Below are 25,263 nucleotides of genomic sequence, written 5' to 3' on the forward strand. Positions count from 1 at the left end.
AGATACTCAAATCACCCCATCTGACACCAACAATCATTCAACACACAAAAATTGTTGGAGCAGGCCAGGCAGCACTACAGAACAATCATTCCATGGATAAAGTCACTTAGAATACATTTCTTCCCCATTCTGATCTTTGGTATGAACATCAACTGAACTTCTTGACCATGCCTTCATGCTTTTTTTTTGCATTGAGTTGCTTCCACTTGATTAGCTGATCAGCTGTTTGCATTAATGAGCATACATGAGCCCCAGAACTAGACCAATGATCGCATATTTCCAATTGCAAAGGCAACCTCAACTGCCATTCACTGCCCCCATCACTAAGCTAATTTTGGTTCCAAATTGACAAATTTCCTGTGATCTCTTGGTCTTATATGATTTGCACCAGTCTTCCACATGTCAAAGACATTACTGAAGTCCACAGAGACTACATCAACACATTTCTCATTAACACATTTAATCAACTCTTCAAAAAATTAATCATAAATAGTTGGCTAGGATCTCCTTTTAACAAAAGAGCTGTCCCTGATCAATCCTGATTCTTCAAGGCAGATTATTCCGGAATTCTCTTTAATAATTTTGTTTACACTAATGTTGGCTTGATTCACCAGTGTAACTAGAATTACCCAGTGTAACCTTGCTAAAATTTCATGAAAAAGGTATTTCAGTCATCAGGCACTGCTTCTGTGGTCAGGGAAGTCTTCAAATTTTCTGGCAAAGCCCCAATCATCTCCATTCTTGCCTCCAATAGTAGGCTGGGATATGTTCCATCAAGTGCTATGGACTTATGCATCTCAAAGTTCAAAGTAAATTTATCGTCAAAATATATATATGTCACCATATACAACCCTGAGATTCATTTACTTGCAGGCATACTCACTATACCCATAATAGAATAACAACCATAAGAGGGTTATTGAAAGACCACAACAAATAGACTTTGAACCAATGTGCAAAAGACAACAAACTGTGCAAATACAAAAAGAAAGAAATAATAATAATAAATAAATAAACAATAAGTGTAAAGGATATGAGATGAAGAGTCCTTGAAAGTGAGTCCATTGGTTGTGGGAATATCTCAATGACGTGACAAGTGAAGTTGAGTGAGGTTATCTCCTTTGCTTCAAGAGCCTGATGGTTGAGGGGTAATAAGTGCTCCTGAACCTGGTGGTGTGAGTCCTGAAGCTCCAATACCATCTTGCTGATGGCAGCAGTGAGAAAAGAGCATGATCTGGGTTGTGGGAATCTGTGATGATGCCTGTTGTTTTCCTGTAACAATACACCATGTAGATGCGCTCAGTGGTGGAGAGGTCTTTACCCATGATGGACTGGGCTGCATCTATTACTTTATGTAGGATTTTCCATTCAAGGCAATTGGTTTTCAACTACTAAACTGCGATGCAACCAGTCAATATACTCTCTGCCACACGTCTATTGAAGTTTGCCAGAGTTTTAGATGTCATACCGAACTTTCACAAACACCTGAGGAAGAAGACATGCTGCTGTGCTTTCTTCATAATTGCACTTAGGTCCTTGGTCAAGGACAGCTCCTCTGAAATGATAACATCGCTGACTGTCTCCACCTCTGATCCTCCAATACTCATGGACCTCTAGTTTCCTCCTTCTGAAATCAATAATCAGCTCCTTGTCTTGCTGACATTGACATCTTTAAGCCCATTAAGAAAACTTAAACTGTAGTATATTTTAGTTGTTGCATATAATAAGCTAATATCTTGTTGCATGTGGACTGGAGACATGGAGTCTACAAATTTTGGAATAGGAAGCAAAACAGAAACTGCTGGAGGAACTCAGCAGATCAAGCAGCAGCTGTGGAGAGAAATGGACAGTTGACCATTTGTAAGTTGAGACCCTTCACTGGGACTTGCTTCTCATTTCTAGTCAACCTTTGAAAATAAATTATAAATTATTTCGGAATTTCTTAGAGTCAATTTGAAAAGATCTGTGTGTTCTAAAATTCTCTTGCTTTGTCTTTCAGTCTTTAAAGTGTGCATTTCAATGCCTTTTGTTGTTCTTAATGTTTGAAAATATACTGCTTTAAAATGCAATATTTCAACATAATTCAACCTCCAAATTGCATCTCTAGAGAAAAATAAGATTTGAAAATTTTTCAAAGCATGTGAGAAATGTTAAAATCTTTCAGGCCAAGCATAGGAAGCAAGAATTTCTGCTATTTTGTGAACCATACTGGATTAATAACATCAGGGTCCAACAAGTGACTGCATAATATGTACAATGTGTCCAAACTACACGGTCACCAGTGGGATTACATTAATAACATGTTCGAGTTTATTGTATTCACAATAGATGCAGAAAGCAAGGGAGAAAATCATGAACAAAAAAAGAGACGATGGGGAGAGGGGTTAGGTTCTGACATCATCTAGGAAACATGTAAGGAAATTTAGTACATTTGTCAGTGGAATCTGATGGCTTTGGCTCATCAGGCTTAGGCAAGAACAGGCTTGGGTGAGGTAAGTACCTGGTAAATTCTTCTTCATTCTTCATCTGTTTGTACATACTTAGAGCAGTAAGAATGGCTCCAGGGGCTATGTTGCGTTCTTTGTGTGAGCAGTGGGAATTCTGGGAGACCTCCAGTTTCCCAAATAACCACATCTGCACCAGCTGCACTGAGCTGTAGCTCTTCAGAGACGTGTTAAGGAACTGGAGCTGCAGCTCAATGACCTTCAGCTCATTCGGGAAACTGAGGAGGTGGCAGATAGGAGCTACAGGAAGGTAGTCATCCCTAAGTTGCAAGAAGCAGGTACTGGGGTGACTGTCAAGAGTGGAAAAGGAAATGGGCAGCCAGTACAGTGTACCCCTGTGACCATTCCCCTCAATAAGTATACCATTTTGTATACTGCTTGGGGGAGAGGGGAGCCCTACTGAAGCCGCAGCGACTGGGTCTTTGGCACTGTGTCTGGTGCTGAGGCTCAGAAGGGAAGGGGCAGAAAAGGACTGCTGTGCTGACAGGGGATTCCATAGTCAGCGGAGTAAGCAAGAGATACTGTGGATGCAATAGGGACACCCCGATGGTATGTTGCCTCCCAAGTACCAGGGTCAGGGACAACTTGGATCATGTCCACAGCATTTTAAAGGGGGAGAGCAAATAGCCATAAGTCTTGGAACATATTGGCACCAATAACATGGGTAGGAAAAGGGAGAAAGTCCTGAAGAGAGAAGTTAGGGAACTAGGTAGAAATCTGAAAACCATGACTTCCAGGGGTAGTAATCTCTGAATTGCTGCCTGTGCTACGTGCCAGTGCAGGTATGAATAGGATGATTTGGCAGATGAATGTGTGGCTGAGGAATTGGTGCAGGGGGCAGGAATTCAGATTTTTGTATCATTGGGATCTCTTCTGGGGAAGGTATGACCTGTAGAAAAGGAACAGATTACACCTGAAACTGAGGGGGACCAATGTCCTTTTGGCAGGTTTGCTAGACCTGTTGGGCTGAGGATCGTGCAGATGTTATACAAGCAAAGGCAGTGTGTAGTTACACTGTCAGGAAGGACAGGTGATGATATAGTAACACACACAATATGCGGGAGGAACTCAGCAAGTCAGACAGCATCAATGAAAATGAATAAACTGTCGATGTTTTAGGCCGAGACCCATCTTCAGGGTGATAGGGCAAAATTGCAGTCAATGGGATGAGTTAAAGTGTAACAGGGACAAAATCGAAAAGGATAATGAATACAGGACTGAAGGTGTTATATTTGAATGCACGGAGTATTCGGTATAAGGTAGATGATCTTGTTGTGCATTTAGAGATTAGCCGTATGACGTAGTGGGCATGACTGAGTCATGGCTGAAAGAAGGTTATAGATGGGAGATTAACATCCAAGGATACACAATGTATTGAAAAGACAGGCAGATTTGCAGTGAGGGTGGGGTGGCTTTATTGGTAAAAAATGAAATCAAATCTTTAGAAAGAGGTGACATAACATGGGCTCTTAACTTGCTAAGCAGCCTCATGTGTGGCACCTCAAGATTCTTGAGCAACACACACAAAATGCTGGAGGGCTTCAGCAGGTCAGGCGGCATCTATGGAGAGGAATAGCCTATGTTAGTACAGGAAAGTTATTAACATGGTTTGAGCATTGGCTGATAGGTAGGAGGCAGCGAGTGGGTATAAAACGATCCTTTTCTGGTTGGCTGCCAGTGACTAGTGGTGTTCTGCAGGGGTCGATGTTGGAACCGCTTCTTTTTATGGTGTATATCAATAATTTAGAAGATGGAATAGATGCCTTGTTGCCAAGTTTGCAGATGATACAAAGATTGGTGGAGGGGCAGGTGGTGTTGAGGAAACAGGTAGGGTGCAGAAGGACTTAGACAGATTAGGAGAATGGGCAAGAAAGTGGCAAATGAAATACAATGTTAGAAAATGTATGGCCATGCACTTTGGTAGTAAAAATAAATGTGCGGACTATTTTTAAAAAGGGGAGAAAATCCAGGAATCTGAGATGCAGAGGGACTTGGGAGTCCTTGTGCAGAACACCCCAAAGGTTAACTTGCAGGTTGAGTCGGTGGTGAGGAAGGCAAATGCCATGTTAGTATTCATTTCAAGAGGTCCAGAATACAAGAGCAAGCATGTGATGCTGAGGATTTATAAGGCATTGCTGAGGCCTTACCTTGAGTATTGTGAACAGTTTTGGGCCCCTGATGTTAGAAAAGATGTGCTGGCATGGGAAAGGGTTCAAAGAAGGTTCAAAAGGATGACTCCAGGAATGAAAGGATTATCATACAAGCAATGTTTGTTGGCTGTGGGTCTGTATTCACTAGAATTTAGGATGAGGGGAGATCTCATTGAAATTTTTCAGATATTGAAAGGCCTGGATAGAGCAGATGTGGAAAGGATGTTTCCCATGGTGGGAGAGTCTAGGACGACTGGCCACAGAGGGAAGAGGGGTTGAGGAGGAGGAAAAAAAGGATCAGCCATGATTGAATGGTGAAGCAGACTTGATGGGCCAGATGGTCGAAGTCTGCTCCTATGTCTTATGGTTTTATAGGCTTATGGTCTCATAGAAAAATGGGATTAATAGAGGGTTAGTGTAAACGGATGTTCAGTAGTCAGCACAGACAAAGTGGGCTGAATGGCCTTTTCTGTGCAGTATCTCTCCATGATTCAATGATGTTTTTAACCAAAGTATGCAGCTGAGGAACTTAAATAGAACTGAGGAAGCACTGGTAATGGAAGCTAATGGAGAGATGTAATTTTTATGAGGACAGATCCTGGAATTACAGACAGCTGAGAATTCCACCCAGATTCTGTGCTATAACTGTGCTAGAACAGATAAGCAGGAGGAAAATCCATCCTAAAATATTGACTCTATAATCACAAGAGATTCTGCAAGTGGTAGAAATCTTGAACAACACACACAAAATGCTGGAGGGCTTCAGCAGGTCAGGCGGCATCTATGGAGAGGAAAAAGCAGTCAAAGTAAATAAAATCTCCTTCTTGTTTTCACAGATACTAGCCAATCTGCTGAGCACTTCCAACATTTTATAGAATTGTTCTCTTTTGCATATTAGTTGTGTGCAGTTTTTCATTGATCCTATTGTGTTTCTTTTGTATTTATTGTGAACGCCCATAAGAAAATGAATCATATATTGAGATATATGAACTTTTAACTTTGAATAATGAGGGGGTTAGACAGTGTAGATAGAGTAGATGTAAAGATTTTGAAGTAGAATTCACAGATTTAAAAGGATTGGTAAAAAAGATAAAGATGACATGGGGAAGAAACTTTTATGTATAAAGTAATCAGCAAGTGGCACACTTTAGCTACAAAGCAGAATGTGATTAGTATTTGAAAGAAAATTGGAGGGCTGCATGAAAAGTGCAGAGGGCTGTATCAAGCTGCATTGCACTGGTAGGCAACTACTATGGATTTGAACAGTCAAATGGCTCCCTTCTGAGTCATTGCCATTCTACAATTGCAATCATGGCTAGTTGCACTTTAGAAGTAGTAGTAATGCGATCACTCTAGTCGAATGTGAGGTTCTTCTAAACAGTTGTGGGTCTTCAGGTGACTGTAGAGGCCGATCCAGCACCTACATGATTGGAGAACACCTGTGCATGACCTTGTTTAACTTGAGGAGGCTGATGCACATTAAGTCATCTGTTGGCCAGGGCCCAGTGGCATGGAATGCAAGCTGACTGCTGCAGCCTTCGTCCGCCCTCACTGCCATTTTGATGTGTCATCATCTACCACCAGTTCCACTGTTGAGGTCCTGGTTGGAACACTCTTTGTCTGGAACCTTGCCCTTGACCTTACCGCCAGAGGGATAAACTCCAGACGGCATCACACTTGGGATCTCAGGAACTCTCAAGCCTCTCCACCATGATAAGGCAACGATCCTTGGAGAAGAGTACCTTAGAAGTACCAGTTACTAGCTGCTTTGCTTTAAAGGAATTTTCTAGCTCAGATGTTCACTGACTATAAACTATTTGAAGGATCTTTACTCATACAGCTTGCAGAGATAGTGTTTGCTTACTGCTAACAGAGATAGTGTTATCAACATAGTATCTTTTACCAAAGGCAGTAAATTCTCAATTTACAACTATGTCTGTTACAACATATTACATGATGCACAGCTCCTGAGGCACACTTACACATTTACACTACAGTGTTAGTTGTTTCCTATTCAGATGCTGCCAGAACAGCCAAATACTTCCTGAATATTCACTGATCATTCATTCAGAACTGTGATGAGATTTTTTTTCACTTATTGGATAATGAATCCTAATTATTCTTTACTCAGGATGGCTCTGTAGGCTCAGTCACAGTATTATTCAAGACAGATACTGTATATTTTTGGATATGAATTTAACTGAGGGTGTATGGTGTGGAGGGAAGTGGTTCTGTGTCAAAAATTAGTTGTGATTTTGTTTAACAAGGGAATTGGTTTGTTACTGTATCAAGATACAATGAAAAGCTTGTCTTGGATACTATTCATACAGATAAAATCATAACACAATGCATTGAATAGTACAAGATAAAAACAGAATAAAGTGTTACAGAGAAAGTACAGTACAGTGCAGGTAGACATCATGGTGCAAGATAAATTGTGAGGTCAGGAGTTCATCTTATTGTACTAGGAAACCATTCAACAGTCTTACAACAGTGAGGTAGAAACTGTCCTTGAGCCTGGTGGTACAGGCTCTTTTGGGGTTTTGTATCTTCTACCCGATGGAGAGGGGAGAAGAGGGAATGTCTGGAGTGCGTGTGGTCTTTGATTATGTTGGCTGCTTTACTGAGGCAGTAAGTACAGAACACATGTGAGGGGCCGAATAGCCTACACTTAATTATTTTCCTCATGAATTTATTTCTTTAAGATTTACAATATTTATATTATTTAGTCTTGGTTTTGCATTATTCTTTTTTGCAAACATGTATTTGTTCTATTCGAATAAAGGATATCAAAGATTTACCCTTAAATAAAAGGAGATCGCCTCCTCGCTTTGGGATAGAGAGAGAGTTATCCAGACAGTCTAGTGAGGGATTGGTGCTCAGACGGCTCTGTGGGTACTGTAGTCCACATGAGAGTAGCGCGTTGCCTCGTCCCTTGCTTAGGACTACAACATCCAGAATCCAACGCGGCCGCGCACGCGTTTTGAGGGAGCATCATGGCCGAGCCTACAGCGTTGCTAGGAGGGAGCTGAGGCTCTAGGATCGGCGAATGAAGCATTTGGCAGGCGCCCGAAGACAGAGGGTGGAAGGGCAGCCCGTGAGTGATGCTCTGCATTGATCGTTTTCGGGGGTGAGCGCCGGGGCCGGCTGTGGGTGTGAATGCGGTAAAACCACTGACCTGCAGCCTGATCCATGGTGACTGTGAGTAAGGCTGGAACCAGCTCGGCTTTGCGCGTTGCAGCAGTCTGACAGTATGAACCCATCTCAACTGTGATACCTGGGCATGGTGGACAGAAAGTAGCGGGTCACTGCCACTGCCCCAGAAAGCGGCCGGTGTTTCCTTCAAGGAGTCGTCTTTAAATGTGATTATTCTAAATGTATTCGTTTTATTTCGCATTCTGGGCATCTGTGGCAGGCTAACATTTTATTGCTGATTCGAGCTTGCCCTTAAGAAGGTTGAGGTTAAGTAGCTTTTTTCAACTGGACCGTTCCTTTTGGTTCTCTCGCTGTTCTACTAGTGTTGGAATTTCCTATGTAACTGCTGTCCTTTATAAGAGAGGCTATTGGTACAGAGATGCTGGCAAAGTGGTCCAGGGGAGTACGTCCTACCATAGCTGTCAGTGTCATAGATGCATATAGAATGGAAACAAGACCTTTACTCATTTGTGCCTATGTGGCCATCAGATTCCTATCTCTGCTTATCTCATCTCCCTGCGCTTGGCCTGTAGTCTTGTAGCTCATGTCATTTAAAACATTTCCTAAATGTTAGGACACTACTAGTTTCCACAATCCCTTCAGATAGCATGTTCCAAATTTCAGCTACATGGTTTTCTTTCTACCTTTTTATTTTAAACTATGCCACCTGGATATAGACAACTCAAAGAGCAAAACTTTTTCACTACCAACCTGTACATGCCCTTCATAATTTCATATACTTAAATCAGGTTAACCATCTGCATTTCTAGGAACCAGGTCTCACTTCATTGCTGAAGTGCCCAATCCCAAGCAACTCTCTGTTATCCTCTCCAATGCAACCTTGTCCTTCCTATAGTGTGGTAACCAGAACAGACTAATGATTTATATTGTTGTACGTTGTGTTTGAGGAAATGAATATTTAAGGTGGTGGATGGAGTGCCATTTAAGTAGGTTTCTTTGTCCAGGGTAGTGTTGAGCTTCGAGTGTTACTGGAGCAAGTCAAACAGAGTATTTCATCACGCTCCTGGCTTGTGAATTATTAATGGTGAAAAAGCTTTGCCGTGTCAGGAAATAAATCACTCACAGAAGAATGGGCTGTCTACAATGTCCTTTTGTAGCCATAGTATTTGTGGCTGGTCGGCTTGAGCTCATCAGTAGTATTTCCTAGGATATTGATGATGGGGGACTCAACAATGGGTTCATTGGTTGAATCTTGAAATGGGGATCTTCCTCCTTTTGAGAAGAGATTAAATATACAGCTTGAGTATACAAGAATAAAAGGTGACCTTAAAATTCTGATAGGCTTTGACAGATGTGGGGATTATATTTCCCTTGGCTAGGATTTTGAGAAGCAGGAGATGCCCATAAGTGATTGGCCATTTTGGACTGCGATGAGGAGAAATTTCATCAAGTGGTAAACATTTAAAATTACCTGCCATAAAGGCAAATAGTGGCTGAGTATATTCAAGGTTCAAATAACAAGTTTTTTTGATGTTGAGAAATTGAACCACGTGGCATGGTGCAGGAGCATCGTGCTGAGGTATACTGTGTGAACAGTCTCTATATAAATGAATAGAGCAGTCAAGAGAGACTGAATGGCTGCTTCTGTTTCCGCTGGCAGTCATGCCTTTAAATGTCAAGAATGGGTAGTTATATCATCTTGTATCGGAGATGGTCTTTTCTAATACTTTTATGATGTGAATGTTATTTTTTTCCCCACCAATTATCAGCCTATGTCTGAGTGTGGTCTTGCCCTGTTTGCACTAATGGACTGCTTCATTTGCTCATGATGGTGGTATCCTCGTGCTTCCTTAGAGTGAAAAATGTCAAAATTGTGGTGGGGGGGGGGAGTGGGGAGGCACAGGATTGACTGAGGCTTGTCCATGTTTGCTGGCAGTGCCCCTGGCCAGATGTTACCTCCAGCAGGTGGTAGGTTCAAGGAAACAACACAGCTCTTTTCTGTGGGATGACAGTAAGTGAGTGACTTCATGTCAAGGCCTTTGAAATGAGCAATAAATTAGAGCTCTAGGAATAATGCAGTAACAGTGGAGGGAAAAATGAGACTAATGGTTCAGATTAGTGACCTTTTATCAGGGCTGATTAAAAGTTTGAGGAAGATGCAGAGAACGTGATGGAGAAGGGGAGAGAACATGGGAAACTTTGCAATAGAGTGGAAGGCAGAAGAGATTTTGAACATAAGTAGAATTTTATTTTTTTAAAAAAGGGAACAGAGTACCACACAAGAACAGGTCCTTCAGCCCACCAAGTTGAGGCAAATTAATTAAACCAGCAACTAAATGCCCAACTAAGCAAATGCCTCTAAGGCCAAAAATAGGAGTATAGTGGATTCTGGTTAATTGGGACACATCAGGACTTGTACATTGTAGCCCAATTAAGTGGCTGCTTTAATTAGCCAACGTTTTACGGAAATAGTTAAAAGCTATAAAAAATAGGCAAACTACCATTTAATTGAGTAACAATTATGTATTAAGTATGGAATAAATTAGAACACTACCAAAATTATTACAGTGCTGTAAAATGATGTACCGGTATTAGTTCCGAATATTTATCAATGGAGGAATTGATTCAGTGCACACTGTTGGGTTCTTTTGACTGTAAATTAACAAATTCAGCACACTCACCTAGTGCAGATACTGGACTGCTTTCAAACAGTGCTTTCAAAGACTGCATCCTCCAAATCTTCATTTTAACTGTAACATTCAAGATGATTGTTGTTACCTTCAAATCTTTTGTAGTTTCTAACTTCTTGAAGTAGTGACATTGTTTCATTTTCATTCCCAGCCGTTTTTTGGCATCTTCAAGCCTGAATGCTTGGAACAATGAATTCATTTCTGAATTGGCTTGCTGTTTATTACTCCCCAACTAACAGTGACAAAAATCATTGCGTTTTGCGCAGAAACATACAAGTGATGCTACTTAAAAACTGATTTCTGTAAGTACGGTGTAGTGTTTAATGACCACACAAAGTGCTAGCGACTGACACTAGTTTGAAAACAATTGGCAACAGTCTCCTGTCCCGATTAGTGGCATAGTGTCCCAAATAAATGAAGCAAATTCCAGCTATTTTCTCGATTTGTTTTTGTTCTTCAAGAGTTGTCCCACATAAACAGCTGCCCTGATTAACCGATGGCCCAGTTAGGTGGAATCCACCGTATACAAGGAGAATGAATGTGGTGACTCTGTAAAAATATTAATGAAAAGTAGGTTTGGTATAAAGGGAAAAATACATAGGGGAAGCAGAATAATTAAAAGTCACCAGAAGAATGTTGGTGTGCATTTCACACTTCCAACCTACAATGCTAGAATTGATAGATATCTTAAGTTGTTGAAGGTACTGGTCTGGGAAGGTTGCAATGAGCTTACTTGACAGAGAGGTGCCATATCTCTAGCTAACTTTTCAAGTCAAAAGTTGATTGTGATTCTGCTTTCACTGATACTAGAAGACTTGAATAGTATTAGCACTTCTTTAGAGAGGAATAAAGAGTCAATGTTTTGTGCTGAGATTCTTCATCAGGTTTGGAAAGGAAGGGGAAGAAGCCAGAATAAGAATGTGTGTTACTCTGGATTTCCCGTATCTGCAGAATCTCTTGTGTTCATTATCAACACTTTCTGTTTTTATTTCAGATTTCCAGCATCTGCATTGTTTTATTTTTGGATTGTGATGTCAGCAAGCCGGGGAGACAGTGGAAGATGATTCCATGTTATGATGTCATTATGGCTTCCAGATGTAAATAAAGATTGTCAATTCTGTGCCTTTGCTTGGGTTTTCTATGGGTTCACAGTAAATCACATAAATACTGTTATGTTACCATCAGAAACTGAAAATATGGAAATATACATCAGGAGTGTGAAACCATGCTGCTCTCTTTTTTTATCAGAGCTTGTATGTGTCCTGAATAGAATTTTGCTTTTTTATTGGAAAGTAATGTGATTTATTTTGAAAGTAATACAAGCTTTATTTAGAACAGGGGTTCCCAACCTTTTCTTTAATGTCATTGACCCCTATCACTAACTTAGGGGTCTGTGGACCCCAGGCTGGGAACCACTGATTTGGAACTACGTATCATTATACCCAACCAAATGTGGCAGATGCTGGAGATTGGAAATTAAAACAGTAAAAACACTAGAAATATGCAGCAGGTTAGGCAGCACCTACAGATAGAGAACTAAATGAAGTTTCAGATTGATAACCTTTGAGGATTGAGCAAAGGTAGAGGAAAATACAATGGTGGGAAGGGAGGTGAGAGTAATAGAGGATCTGTCACAGCATAAAGTGGTTTTAAAGAAGAAAGACATCCCAGAATTCTTCATAATTTACTGATAAAGTCATTCTTAAAACTGAGAGATAATGAATACATTGAGAATTAAAAACCTGAAGAAATTGTCCAGTAGGGAAGTTCTTTTAATAATCAAACAGTTTAGACCAGGGGTTTCCAGTCCTTTTTGTGCATGGACCAATACCATTAAGCAAGGGGTCTGTGGACCCCAAGTTGGGAACCCCTGATTTAGACCATAAGACACAGGAACAGAGTTAGGCCATTTGGCCCATTGAATCTCCTCCACCATTCCATTAATTTATTATCCCTCTCAACCTCTTTCTCCTGCCTTCTCCCTGTAACCTTTAACACTCTGACTAATCAAGAACCTATCAATCTCAGCTTTAAATATCCCCAATAACTTGGCTTCTAAAGCCATCTGTGGCAATGAATTCCGCAGTGGCAATATCCTCTGGCTAAACAAATTCCTCTTCATCTCTGTTCAAAATGGATGTCCCTTTATTCTGAGGCTGTGCCCTCTGGTTTAAGACTTGCCCACTACAGGAAGCACCTCTCCACATCCACTCTATCAATATTCGATAGATTTCAATGAGATCATGCCTCGTTCTTCTAAACTCCAGTGTGTACAGACCTCGGGCCATCAAGAGCTCCTCATACGTTAACCCTATCTTTCCTGGAATCATTCTCATGAACTTTCATGGGTCCCTCTCCAATGCCAGCACATCTTTTTCTGATATCTAATTTAGCTTATTAGATGTTGCTGATTCATCAGTATATTTTTTGAAATTTGTGAGTAAATGTATAATAATGAAACTGTTAAATAGCAATAGTGACTCCAGTCAAATGGAAAATATATTAAGCCTCCTGTTGGTCGTGAGAAAATAGATTTGATGTCATTCATGATCAGTTTTTAAATAGAGATTTTGCTGGTGGCCAATTGGAATCTTAGGAAAATGTTCGTGGAGCAACTGCAATTTAATTTCTTTTGTATGATAAGAATGACATGGCCTGTATTTTTATATGTTTTATTTTGGGATTGTAATAAAGATGTTGATAATGAAGAGTGCAGACAGTCACCCCATGGTTGTTTGGGTACTGCTCCAAACTTTTTGTATAAGATGAAAAATGCTGAGAATTGAAAACTAAAACATAAAATGGTATAAAAGCTCACAAGCACAGGCAGCACATGACTTTCTATTTCATCAAATGGCTTTTCTTGAGAAAACGAGCCATTATTTTCTACTTCTGCCACAAATTCTTGTTGCACCACTTCGAACTCCAATCTTTCTTTGAATGTTTTTAAACAACTTCACTGCTGTACACAGTTGAGTTTTTTGCTCTATGACAACAGAGTAAACAGTCTGCATTTCGGGCCAAAGCCCTTCATTAGTCCACGTGAAGGGTCTTGGCCTGAGATGTCAACTATTACTTTCCACAGATGCTGCCCGGCCTGCTGAGTTCCTCCAGCATTTTGTGTGTGTTGCTCTCACTCTCACTTGCTGTTCCTACACCATATAATTTTCTTCAGTCATATACTGTGGGAACTGTAAAGTTTTGAAGCCTTGCACTTCCTAATCTGATTGCAGTTTTCTGGTCAAAAATTCTCAAACTTCCTCCTTAAACTCTATCGCTTTGTTCTTTGAACAAACTTAGAAACAGTATATTCTTCAGTGATGTGGCATTCATTTACCCAGGATGCCTGGTTATTTCCTCGCCATCAACATCATCATGTGCTGTATCATATCTTCATAACCATGATTGTTCTTGGCAAATTTTTCTACAGAAGTGGTTTGCTATTGCCTTCTGGGCAGTGTATTTACAAGATGGTGACCCCAGCCATTATCAATGTGCTTCAGGCGTCTGACGTCTGCCTGATGTGCACCAGCTGCTCATACAACCATACACCACCTGCCCCCAAGTCTTCACATGACCCTGATCAGGGACTAAGCAGGTGCTACACTTGCCCAAGAATGACTTGCAGGCTAGCGGAGAGAGGGAATACACTTCCTTTGATAGAGACGTATCTCCACCCCACCACCCAATTCCTTATTGTACGAGTGTTATATAATTGGAAGTTGTTACTCATTGGGATAGTTGAAGGTATGGTTTGATGCTGGAACATCAAGTGACTTCCATTTTCTCACTCTTTATTCCTGATCTGAAAAGTAGGTGCAACTTTTTTCCTATTGAATTTAAATTTATTTTTAATTTTTATGATAATCTTGTTAGAAAATAATTCCCACCCTTGGTTAAGAAGGAATACATTGGAATTGTTTCATTTGTGCCTTGGCTGTTTCAGCATACACTTTGAGGATGTTATAATCAAATTATAACATATTTGCAAACACTTTGAAATGTTGGATATTAGTAGATTATATTGATGGTCTGGTTTGGGAGGCGAAGGAATGTATTTGGTTTGGTGAAGGCAGAAATTGAAAGAAACAGTTCGTGATCTAATTCGTGTTGCTGTTCAGAGACTCCCCATTATGTCTGTTGTACTATACATAATCCATCTAATTGCTTCTTCTACTTTCAAGTCAATTAAAGTTTTTTAAAAAACTGTAAAACAGCTTTCTGCTGCAGCTTTCCATAAATCTGAAAATCCACTCTGAATTATGTGCAAGCTGCTGCACAAGGGTTTGGTGTGATAGTCCGTTTTGCTGAGCCTTTCATGATACATTTGTCCTGTTGTCTTCATGCCAGTTTGTTTTTTTTTTGTCCACTCATCATTATTAATTTACTCACTGAACTATCTATTTCTGACACAGTGCCCAGTGGTTGTGGGGAGGGAGGGTGGGTGTTGAGGACATGGGTTGGGGGTGTGGTGGAGCCACTAACTTTCAGCAAAGGACTGGGAGGTGGTCTTTCATCACCATCATTTAGTATTAGCGGTTTGTTTCATCATTACAGAGTGAGTTGCAACTTTAATACTAGTCAAATGAACTTGAAATTTGGGTACTCCTAACAGACAGGCTTACACACGTCAGTATGATCCTTTTGCTGGAATGCCTAAGGCTTATTTTAACTGTGCTTGCTTGTGAGGGAGCTCCATCTTCACCATCTTTAGGTGAGTCAAGTAGAATGTTCTGTGCAGTTTTCCAAATTCAACAAAAATGGAAGAGGGGGAAAATGATGCACAATGATATGAATTTTCTAACTTTTGTGTATTTATTTTATAAGAAGTAGTAATGATACTTCATCTTTTTCAATAAAATCTTGGATCAGTGTTAAGTCAGCTGTTTGTTCTGCTGAGTACTGTATAACAGTGTCTAGGTCAATACACGTTAACCCATCATTGTAGTATTCAGCATTGTTAAATACAAAAAAAGTATATTCAGTTTCAACATTTGCTTTGGTATCCAGTTAGTTAATGGCAGAGAAAATAATTCCTATTTCAGCCAGAATATGGCAGAGAAATTGAGATAGCAAGATCTAATTCAGGCCATAGAAACACAGACATTAGCAGTAGGGTACTTGTCATTCACAATGGTCATGCTGAGGAGTGGCACTGTAGCATAGTGGTTAGCACAAAGCTCTATAGTACCCACGTTCAATTCCCATCATTGCCAGTAAGGAGTTTGTATGTTCTCCCTGTGACTGCATGGGTTTCCTCTGGGTGTTCAGGTTTCCTCCCAGTCCAAAGATGTACCAGTTAGTAGGGTAATTGGTGATTGTAAATTGTCCCATGATTAGGCTAGCATTAAATTGGGAGTAACTCAAATGGCCTACTGTGCTGTATCTCAATTTCTTTTTTAAATGCCCCAAAGTTTCTGACTTTTTCCTGCCTTTTTCCCTGACCTCTTGAAATATATAAGATACTCCCTTAATATATTTAATAATTTTGTCCTTAACTGCCTTTTTCAATAAAGAATTCAGCTGAAGAAAATTTTCCTCATGCCAGTTTTAAATATCCTTAGGTTGTGAGTCCTGTACCTAGACTTTGCCTTGGGGAAGGTCTTTCCTGCACTTTGTCTCGTTGGGGGTTTTGTAAATTTCAGTGAATTCCTCATCTTTCTGAACTCAAGTGAATATTGGCCTAATTGGCCTATTATATGCCTAACTGCCTTAACTCTCTGTACGTCAATTTATTACATTTTGAAAATAAGTTCATCTGGCATTGCTTTTATGTAGTAAATTGGGTAAATGTATTTTCTTAAACTTGCTATAAAACACTTTATTACTCTAATAATCTCACAGTATCAGAACGAAGCTTTGTTACTTGTTCAAACAGGTTTAAATCGTGAGCATAATTGACCTTTCTTGCTCCTCTGACTTAAATACTAGAAAATGTGTAAATGCTGGAAATGCCAAACAATTTAGTTATTAACAACTTCTCGAGGGTTTTTCCCCCTCATCTCACAGTATGAACAGCCTTGACTTAATTGGGCAGCAGTGTGGAGAGTTGTTTCAAGAAAGAGCAAAATTCATACTGATGCCATTGGAAGTTAATTTTAATATTCATATTGGAATAGAGGGCATTTTAAATTTAATGTTTCCCACATCAAGTCTAGCACAAACCTGTTTTCGCAAAGGAATCAAGTGTTGTACTACTGACCCTGCTCAAAGCACTTTTCCGTACATCTCAGGAGACACACATGCTCTTAGCTTCCTTTGCACCATCCACGCACCAAAATATTTCTTTCTAGGTTGAAGCAGCAGTCAATTGATGTTTGCAATGTGGCCCTCAGAGGAATCAAAGACAGATTAAAGAACTGTTTTGCAGAATCCTTTCAGTCAGCAAAGGCAACCCAAGTCTCCCAGTCACCTGTCACTTAATATCTCTTTTCACTGTACCTCAGACCAATGTCCTTTATTGCCCCAATCAAGTTTAGTTTATTGTCATTCAACCATACACGTGCATACTGCCAAACAAAACATCATGTCCTGAAGAACTTTGTCAGTCTGAAACATAAACTGTTTATTCATTTCCATGGAGGTTGCTTGACCTGCTGAGTTCCTCCAACATTTGTGTGTGTTGTCTCAAACAGTTTTGCCCAGAGTAAGCTTGAGGAACAGTACTTTTACTGCATGTTTCAACCCTCAGGACTTAATATTCAATTTAACAACTTTAGCTATTCAGTTTCTCTCCCCCCCCCCCCCCCCACCGTTCTCTTTGTCAAGGATGTTGTTGTACCTTTGTTTCAAATTATCTCCGTATCATTTGGTTCCATCTGCTATTTTAAAGTTGCTGTTACCTTGCCTACTGTGCTCTGCACTCAATCAAAGGCACTCCCTCTTTACACCTGCCCCTCTTTGTGAATTAATATCAGTTTGTCATCTCACTTATCTAGTTCTAATAGAAGGACCTTGACCTTGTGTCTCTGTTTGGCCCGATGAAGAGTTCAAGTACTCTCTTCCTTTACTTTGGATTTCAAGTATCTGCAGTTTTTTTTTTGCTCATTTGTGTACCTGAGTAGAGGTCCCCCATTTCCATGAATGCACAAAAAGTCTTTGAAAATTGGCATAAATATTGAAGACTGCCGTATGTCTTGCTGGTGAACATAATGAAGATTGTCACAAGTAAGTGTCAGGTTTGCATTAGTAAAGTGGCCTTTCAATTATATATGGGCGAAAAATTAGAATTTTTAAATCACTGTAGCGAGCTTGTAGATGTATTTTCAGAAATATTCATTGGCTCAATTTTGCTAGTAATTTAAAGCTCATTAAATGTGCAATTTTGAAGGCTGGTGCATTACATTTAGCAGTGAGTGCACAAAGGTATCCATTCCCTTGCTGGAGACCATTTCCTCTGCATTATAAACAGTACGTATTAAAACTGAGCTGATCTCTTCCACGTTTATACTCAAGGGAAGTGCAAGGGAACTGGAAATGTATGAAAGTGGCAGCTTCTTCTAGCTTCACAAACTTCAATTATTTCTGCTAGATTAAAGAACATAATGAAAACATTGATTAAACTTGAACAAAATTTTCAGTGTTGCCTGAGGGAATGTTAAACCGCTGATTATTTTTTAAAAAGAATTCTTAAGATATTGATCATTTTGATATCACTTGAGAACATGTGGGTCTTTATTATCCTCAGCTATTTAAAAGAAAATCCATGATAGATGGGTTGTGAAAAGATTTGGAACCGTCACAATAAACTGTTCTCATCCCTTTCAATAAGAGTCAGAATAAAAAGGAATACCTTTGACTATCGTGTAACATTAGAATTTGACAAATCTAGTATTGACTTATAGTTTTTCTGTCAGTACAAGAATTTAATTCTACAGTCAGAGAAAGTAGAGAACTGAGCAATTGCAGTGAATTAAACTGCTGAGCTGTCAAAGTAACTATTCATTAATGAGGAACTTCAATGGTTCCCATTAGTGTAAACCGCCGTACCTCTTTATCCCATCAATCTGCAGCTCTCAGTTCTACAGCGCAAATATAAATGAGTAAGATTTGTCTGTACACGCTTTCAATCCTGAATTCAGCAAGGTTGGAGGTGGCACACATGGTAGGCCTGGTGGTCAGAACACAAGATACAGGAGCAGAAGTATGCCATCCAGCCCATTGAGCCTGCTCTGCCATTCAATAAGATCATGGCTGATCTATCCGTAAACTCAGCTCCATCTACCTGCCTTTTCCCCATAACCCTTAATTCCCCTACTATGTAAAAATCTATCTAACAGCACCTTAAATATATTCAGTGAAACAGCTTCAACTGCTTCCCTAGGCAGAGAATTCCACAGATTAACCACTCGCTGGGAAAAACAGTTTCTCCTCATCTCCGTCCTATATCTTCTCCCCTGAATCTTGAGGCAATGTCCTCTAGTTCTAGTCTCACCTAGCAGTGAAAACAACTTCCCTATTTCTATCTTATCTATCCCTTTAAAAATTTTGTATGTTTCTATAAGATCTCTCATTCTTCTGAACTCCAGAGAATATAGTCCCAGCCGACTCAATCTCTCCTCATAGGTTAACCCCTTCATTCCTGGAATCAACCTGGTGAACGTCCTCTGCACTGCCTCCAAAGCCAATATATCCTTTCTCAAGTATGGAGACCAGAACTGCATACAGAATTCCAGGTGTGGCCTCATCAGTACCCTGTATAGTTGCAGCATGAATTCCCTGCTTTTGAATTCAATCCCTCTGGCAATGAAGGCCAACATTTCGTTTGCCTTCTTAATAAACTGTTGTAGCTGCAAGCAAACTTTTTGCGATTCATGCACAAGCGCTCCCAAGTCCCTTTGCACAACAGCATGCTGCAATCTTTCACCATTTAAATAATAATAAGCTCTTCTATCATTCCTTCCAAAGTGGATGATCTTGCATTTACCAACGTTGTATTTGATCTGCCAGACCTTGGCCCACTCACTGAACCTATCTATATCCCTCTGCAAACTCTGGACATCCTCTGTATAATGTGTTCTTCCACTCAGTTTAGTGTCATAAGCAAACTTTGCTATGCTACACTCAGTCCCCTCTTCCAAATCATCAATGTAAATGGTAAACGGCTGTGGGCCCAACACCCCACTCACCACTGACTGCCAACCGGAGAAACACCTATTTATACCAGCTCTCTGCCTTCTATCGGTTAACCAATCCACTATCTATGCCAATACACTTCCTCCGACTCCATGCATCTGTATCTTTTTTATAAGTCTCTTGTGCGGCACCTTATCAAATGCCTTCTGGAGATCCAAGTATACGACATCCACCTGTTCCCCTCTATCCACTGCACTCATTATGTCCTCAAAGAACTCCAGTAAGTTTGTCAAACAGGATCTGCCCTTTCTGAATCCATGCTGTGTCTCTCTAATAGAACCACTCCTAAATGTTTCGCTATTTCTTCCTTAATGATAGCTTCAAGCATTTTCCCGACAACAGATACTAAACTAACTGGCCTATAGTTGCCTGTCTTTTGCCTACATCCCTTTTTAAAAAAGTGGCATTTGCTGTCTTCCAATCCGCCGGGACCTGCCCAGAGTCTAGAGAGTTTTGATAAATGATTACCAAAGCATCTACTATAACATCCGCCAGTTCCTTCAGCACCCTGGGATACATTTCATCAGGACCAGGGGACTTGTCTATCTTCAGGCCCTCTAGTTTGCTCATCACTATCTCTTTAGTTACAGTGATTTTTTCAAGGTCCTCACCTCCCATTTCATCCATAACATCCTTCTTTGGCATCTGTCAGCTGAAATTAAAATCAATGTTTTATTTTCAGATTGCTGGGACTTAAGAGTATCCATACAGGAATCGTGTATCATGGATCATAATCATCAAATTCCTTGACTCAGTGACAGGAAAAGCCCTAGTTTCCAAGAGAGGGATGAGATAGTATTTTTGGAGAATTGGGGAAGCTGGCACATGGGCACAAGCCCTCCTGCTCATTTCAAGTGGTTACCTATAACATCTATAAGAAAGTGAGCAATAGCCAATTCAAATCCAAAAACTGACATGGCATCTTCTTCCCAAAAGTTGTCTAGATTGACAAAGGCTCCCAGGTTTGTAGTTTGTACTACTGTAACATGCACTTCCCATTGAACTATGATTAACTGACACGGGATGCTTTTACTGACACGGGATTCTGCAATGCTGGAAAACTTGAGCAACATGCACAAAATACTGAAGAAACTCAATAGATCAGCAAGCATCTACGGAGAGAAATAAACAGCTAACTTTTCAGGGTGACACCCTTCCAAAGGGTTTCAGTCTGTAACATTGGCTTTTTATTTCCCTCCTTGGATCCTGCTGAGCTCCCACAGCAGTTTGTGTGCATTGATTTTTTTACTGAATGAGTAATGTATACAGTGTGACTTTTGACACCACATGGGTCATGAATAAGAAGCCATTCTGCCCCTCAAGACTGCTTCATCTTTTCATAAGATCATGAACTGATGGAATTATAATCTTGATTCTGCATTCCTGTCTCTTTGCCTGAATCTTTCAACCTTGGATTATCAAGTATCTTTCTACTTCTCTCTCAAAATTATTTGAAGACTGCTTTCATGATACTTAAGGGAAATGAATTTTAAAGACTTCTGATCCTCAAAAGAAAAAAGCTTTATCTTAGTCATAAATGAATGACCGCTTATTTTTAAACTATTCCCTGCCCCCCCCCCCCCCAATTCTAGTTACTTGCACAAGTTGGAATGTCCTTTCAGTCAAGACCCCCTCAGGATCTCAGTTTCAATGAAATCATCTAAATTATCAAAACCCCAGCAGCTATAAGACTTGTGTGTGAGCTTTTCTGCTCAATCCATGTATTAGTCTGGTATACTTTCTCTTGAACTGCTTTCAGTGCAAAATCTTCCTTGCTGAGCTGCCAATTCAGGCAGCTCCAACCCCTGTTGGATGCTGTTAGCAAGCCATTCCTTTCATAAATGTGTTTTTTTTTTAGTGGATCTCTGTACAATGCTCTTCTAAACAATAGCACTAAGGAAAATATTCATGTCTTTGCATACTAGTAGAACAGAAAATTGCTACGGTCCCTCTATAACAATGGTGAAAGAGGTGGTTTGGCACAGTAACAGCACCAGTAATCAGCAGTCGGGGTTCTATTCCCACTACTGTCTGTGAAGAATTTATTCGATCTTCCTGTGACTATGTGAGTTTCCTCCAGGTGCTCTGGTTTCCTCCCACATTTCCAAAGATGTGTGGGTTAGGGTTAGTAAATTGTGGACATGCTGTATTGATGCCAAGGCATGACGCCACTTGCAGACTGTCCCCAGTGTATCCTCGGACTATGTTGGTCATTGATGCACTGTACATTTCGATGTTTTGCTGTAGATGTGAGAAATAAAACTAACCTTTAAATCAGTTTGATTTTGCACATCCAGCAGTGGATCTAGCAAGTTGGGTAGCAGTGAAGAGTTTTTATTAACAAACCCTAAGGTCATTTTTGTGTGTGTGCGTGCGTGCGTGTGCGTGCGTGTGCGTGTGTGTGTGTATATATATAAAATCACTGAGTTATACTTATTGTTGTGAACATTGTGAAAGATTGCAAGGATTTCTGAACTTGTACATCTCTTGGGCTGGAGTTGAGGAGTTTGTGTTAGGGAGCTTAATAACTAGAAGGGATTAAAAAAACAGGAAGTGCTGGAAATACTCAGCAGCTTAGACAGCATTCGTGTAAATTTATTAAAGTACATATGTCATCATATACTACACTGAGATTCGTTGTCTTGCAGGTGTTTACATTAAGTACAAAGAAATACAAGGTGTGAAAAGGAACAACAAACAAAAAAATACAGTAGAATCAGTGAAAAAACCACACACAACAAAGACAGACGAACAGCCCAACTGATGTACAAAGGACAACAAATTGGGCAAATACAAAATGATAACAAAATAATAATAGGTAAGTAATAAATAATATTGAGAATATGAGTTATAGAGTCCTTGAAAGTGAGTCCACAGGTTGTGGTATCAGTTCTGTGCTGAGGTGAGTGAAGTTACACACTCTGGTTCAAGAGCTTGATGGCTGAGGGGTAATAACTGTTCTTGAACCTGGAGGTGTGGAATCTAAGGTCCTTGTACCTCGTCCTTATGATAGCACTGAGAAGGGAACTTTCCTGTGACAATATACTTTGTAGATGTACTCATTGGTGGGGAAAGCTTTACTGGTGATGGACTGGGCTGTATCCATTACCATTTGTAAGATTTTATGTTTCCATACCTTGACTGTGATGCAACCATACTCTTCACCATGCATCTGTAGAAGTTTATTGAAGTTTTTGATTACATATTGGATCTTTGCAAACATCTGAGGGAGCAGAGGCATTGCTGTGTCTTCTTGGTAATGGACTAAAGACAGATCCTGTGAAATGATAACACTGAGGAATATAAAGTTACACCTCGGATCCCTTGATGAGGACCGGGCCATGGAACTTAAATTTCCTCCTGCAGACAATAATGAGCTCTTTGGTTTTGCTAACATTGAGAGAGAGGTTGTTGTGGTATCATTCAGTCAGATGTTTAGTCTTTCTCCTATACACCGGTTCTTCGCCATCTTTTAGAAAAATGGAGTGAACCTTTCAGGTAGATGGTCGTTCATTTGAACCCAGCAGGATTGCTGATGAGAATTGGCATCTTTCTCATCCATGGATATGGTATTTTGGATATTTTAGAACACATTCCTTTTTCATAAACCAAGAACTGGAATAGTAATGTGATTTTAGTTGTAATTTACTTGTCGTGTGTTGGGAAATTTGCTGTGATAAATCCCCTAACCTTCAGCAATACTTTACCACAGCTATTACTCCCTCAGTCACAATTTCAGGTTCAATACTTGAACTAAGGTCAAAATGAATCTTTTTTCATTTAGTAGGTGTTTTACCCTTTAACACATAACTTTGTAATTCGGTGCTTCAGAGGAATTGCGGAAGCTTAGTTGCTGAGTATATTTAAGATGAGTAGATTTTTGGTATCTAGAGGAATCAAGGGAGGGGGAAGTTTGACAGAAAAGTGATGATGAGAAAGCCAAATTCTTGTTAAATTGCAGTTCAGGCTTGAAGGGCTGAGTGGCCTATTTCCTGTTTCTTAGGTAGCTTTTTTTTTAATGTGGGTAGTCACCCTTTGTCCTACACATCACCTTTCTCTGATCTCCATAATTACAACTGTATAGTTCATTGAAAATGGTGTAATACCCTGGACAGTTCATTAAAACTGGTATCACAGATAGACTGTGGTGAAAAGGCATTAGTCATGCTGTCCTACATCAGTCAGGACACAGAGTATAGGAGTTGGGACATTGTGATATAGACCATGAGATATAGGAGTAGAATTAGAGTATTTGACCCATCAAGTGTGCTCCACCATTTCATCATGACTGATTCATTCTTCCTCTCCATCCCAATTTCCTGCCTTCCCCCTGTATCCTTTCATGCCCTGAACAGTCAAGAATCTTATCAACTTTTGCCATAAATATACATAAAGACTTGGCCTCCTCAGCTGCGTGTGGCAACAAGTTCCAGAGATTTCACCACTCTCTGGCTAAAGAAATTCATCCTCATCTTCATTCTAAAGAATGCCCCACTATTCGGAGGCTGTATCCTCTGGTCTTAAGACTCTCCCATGGTAGGAAACATCCTCTCCACATCCACTCTATCAAGGCCTTTCACCATTCGACAGGTTTCAATGAGGTCACCGTTCATTCTTCTGAATTTTAGTGAATACAAGCACAAGAACTCTTCATATGACAAGCCATTCAATCCTGGCCAACATTTCCCTATATATTAAACCCTTTAGTCCTAGCAACATCCTCGTGCATCTTTTCTACACTCCTGGTTCAACCTCATCTTTCCTATAACAGAGTAGCACCACATTTAGAGCAGCATGTACAGTTTTGGTCACTTTGTACTTGGGAAGATGACACAGTAGCTACAGCCCTACACACTGTCCTTACACATCTGGAAAAGAGATGCTTATGTGAGAATGCTCTTCTTGGACTACAGTTCAGCATTCCACACAATAATTCCCTCCAGGCTTGTAGCTCAGAGACCTTGGCCCTCACCCTGCCTTGTGTAGCTGGTTTCTGGACTTCTTGTCAGATTACTGGCAGGAGGTAAGAGTGGGCTCCCTCACCTCTGACCCTCCACACAGGTACTACCCTCTGCGTACCCATGACTGTGTTACCGCCCACAGCTCCAACCATGCTGATTAAATTTGCTGACGACACTACACTGATAGGCCTAATCTCAAATAATAATGAGGCAGGCTACAGAGAAGAAGTCATCTCTCTGACACAGTGGTGTCAACAAAACAACCTCTCTATGTCGCAAAAACAAAGGAGCTGGTTGTGGACTACAGGAGGAATGGAGGCAGGCTTGCTCCTATTGACATCAATAGATCTGGGGTTGAGAGGGTGAACAGCTTTAAGTTTCTCGACACCTCCGAGGATCTCATATGGTCTGTACATACCGGCTGTGTGGTGAAAAAGACAAAACAGCGCCTCCTTCACCTTGGGATTTGGTGTGGGCTCCCAAATCCTAAGAACTATCTATAGGGGTACAATTGAGAGCATCCTGACTGGCTGCATCACTGCCTGGTATGGGAACTGTACCTCCCTCAATCGCAGGACTCTGCAGAGAGTGGTGCGGACAGCCCAGCACATCTGTAGATGTGAACTTCCCACTATTCAGGACATTTACAAAGACAGGTGTGTAAAAA

At 40.4% G+C, this 25,263-nt stretch overlaps 1 protein-coding gene and 1 long non-coding RNA gene across 2 annotated transcripts in view; both read left to right on the forward strand.

Annotated features, from left to right (window-relative positions):
* Nucleotides 1-7,622: 7,622 nt before the first annotated feature.
* Nucleotides 7,623-25,263, forward strand: part of rgmb (repulsive guidance molecule BMP co-receptor b) — a 217,539-nt gene continuing 199,898 nt past the window's right edge. The window contains exon 1 of the mRNA XM_073067752.1: nt 7,623-7,751. Coding sequence (XP_072923853.1) covers nt 7,704-7,751 — 48 coding nt within the window. The 5' untranslated portion in view covers nt 7,623-7,703. The remainder of the gene's footprint in view (nt 7,752-25,263) is intronic.
* On the forward strand, nt 7,864-11,620 carry LOC140739473 (uncharacterized). Its single transcript, XR_012101650.1, has 2 exons — nt 7,864-8,016; nt 11,495-11,620. It is a non-coding gene; the product is annotated as an uncharacterized lncRNA (long non-coding RNA).

This window comes from Hemitrygon akajei, chromosome 2, assembly GCF_048418815.1.
Source record: "Hemitrygon akajei chromosome 2, sHemAka1.3, whole genome shotgun sequence".
Lineage (NCBI taxonomy): Eukaryota > Metazoa > Chordata > Chondrichthyes > Myliobatiformes > Dasyatidae > Hemitrygon > Hemitrygon akajei.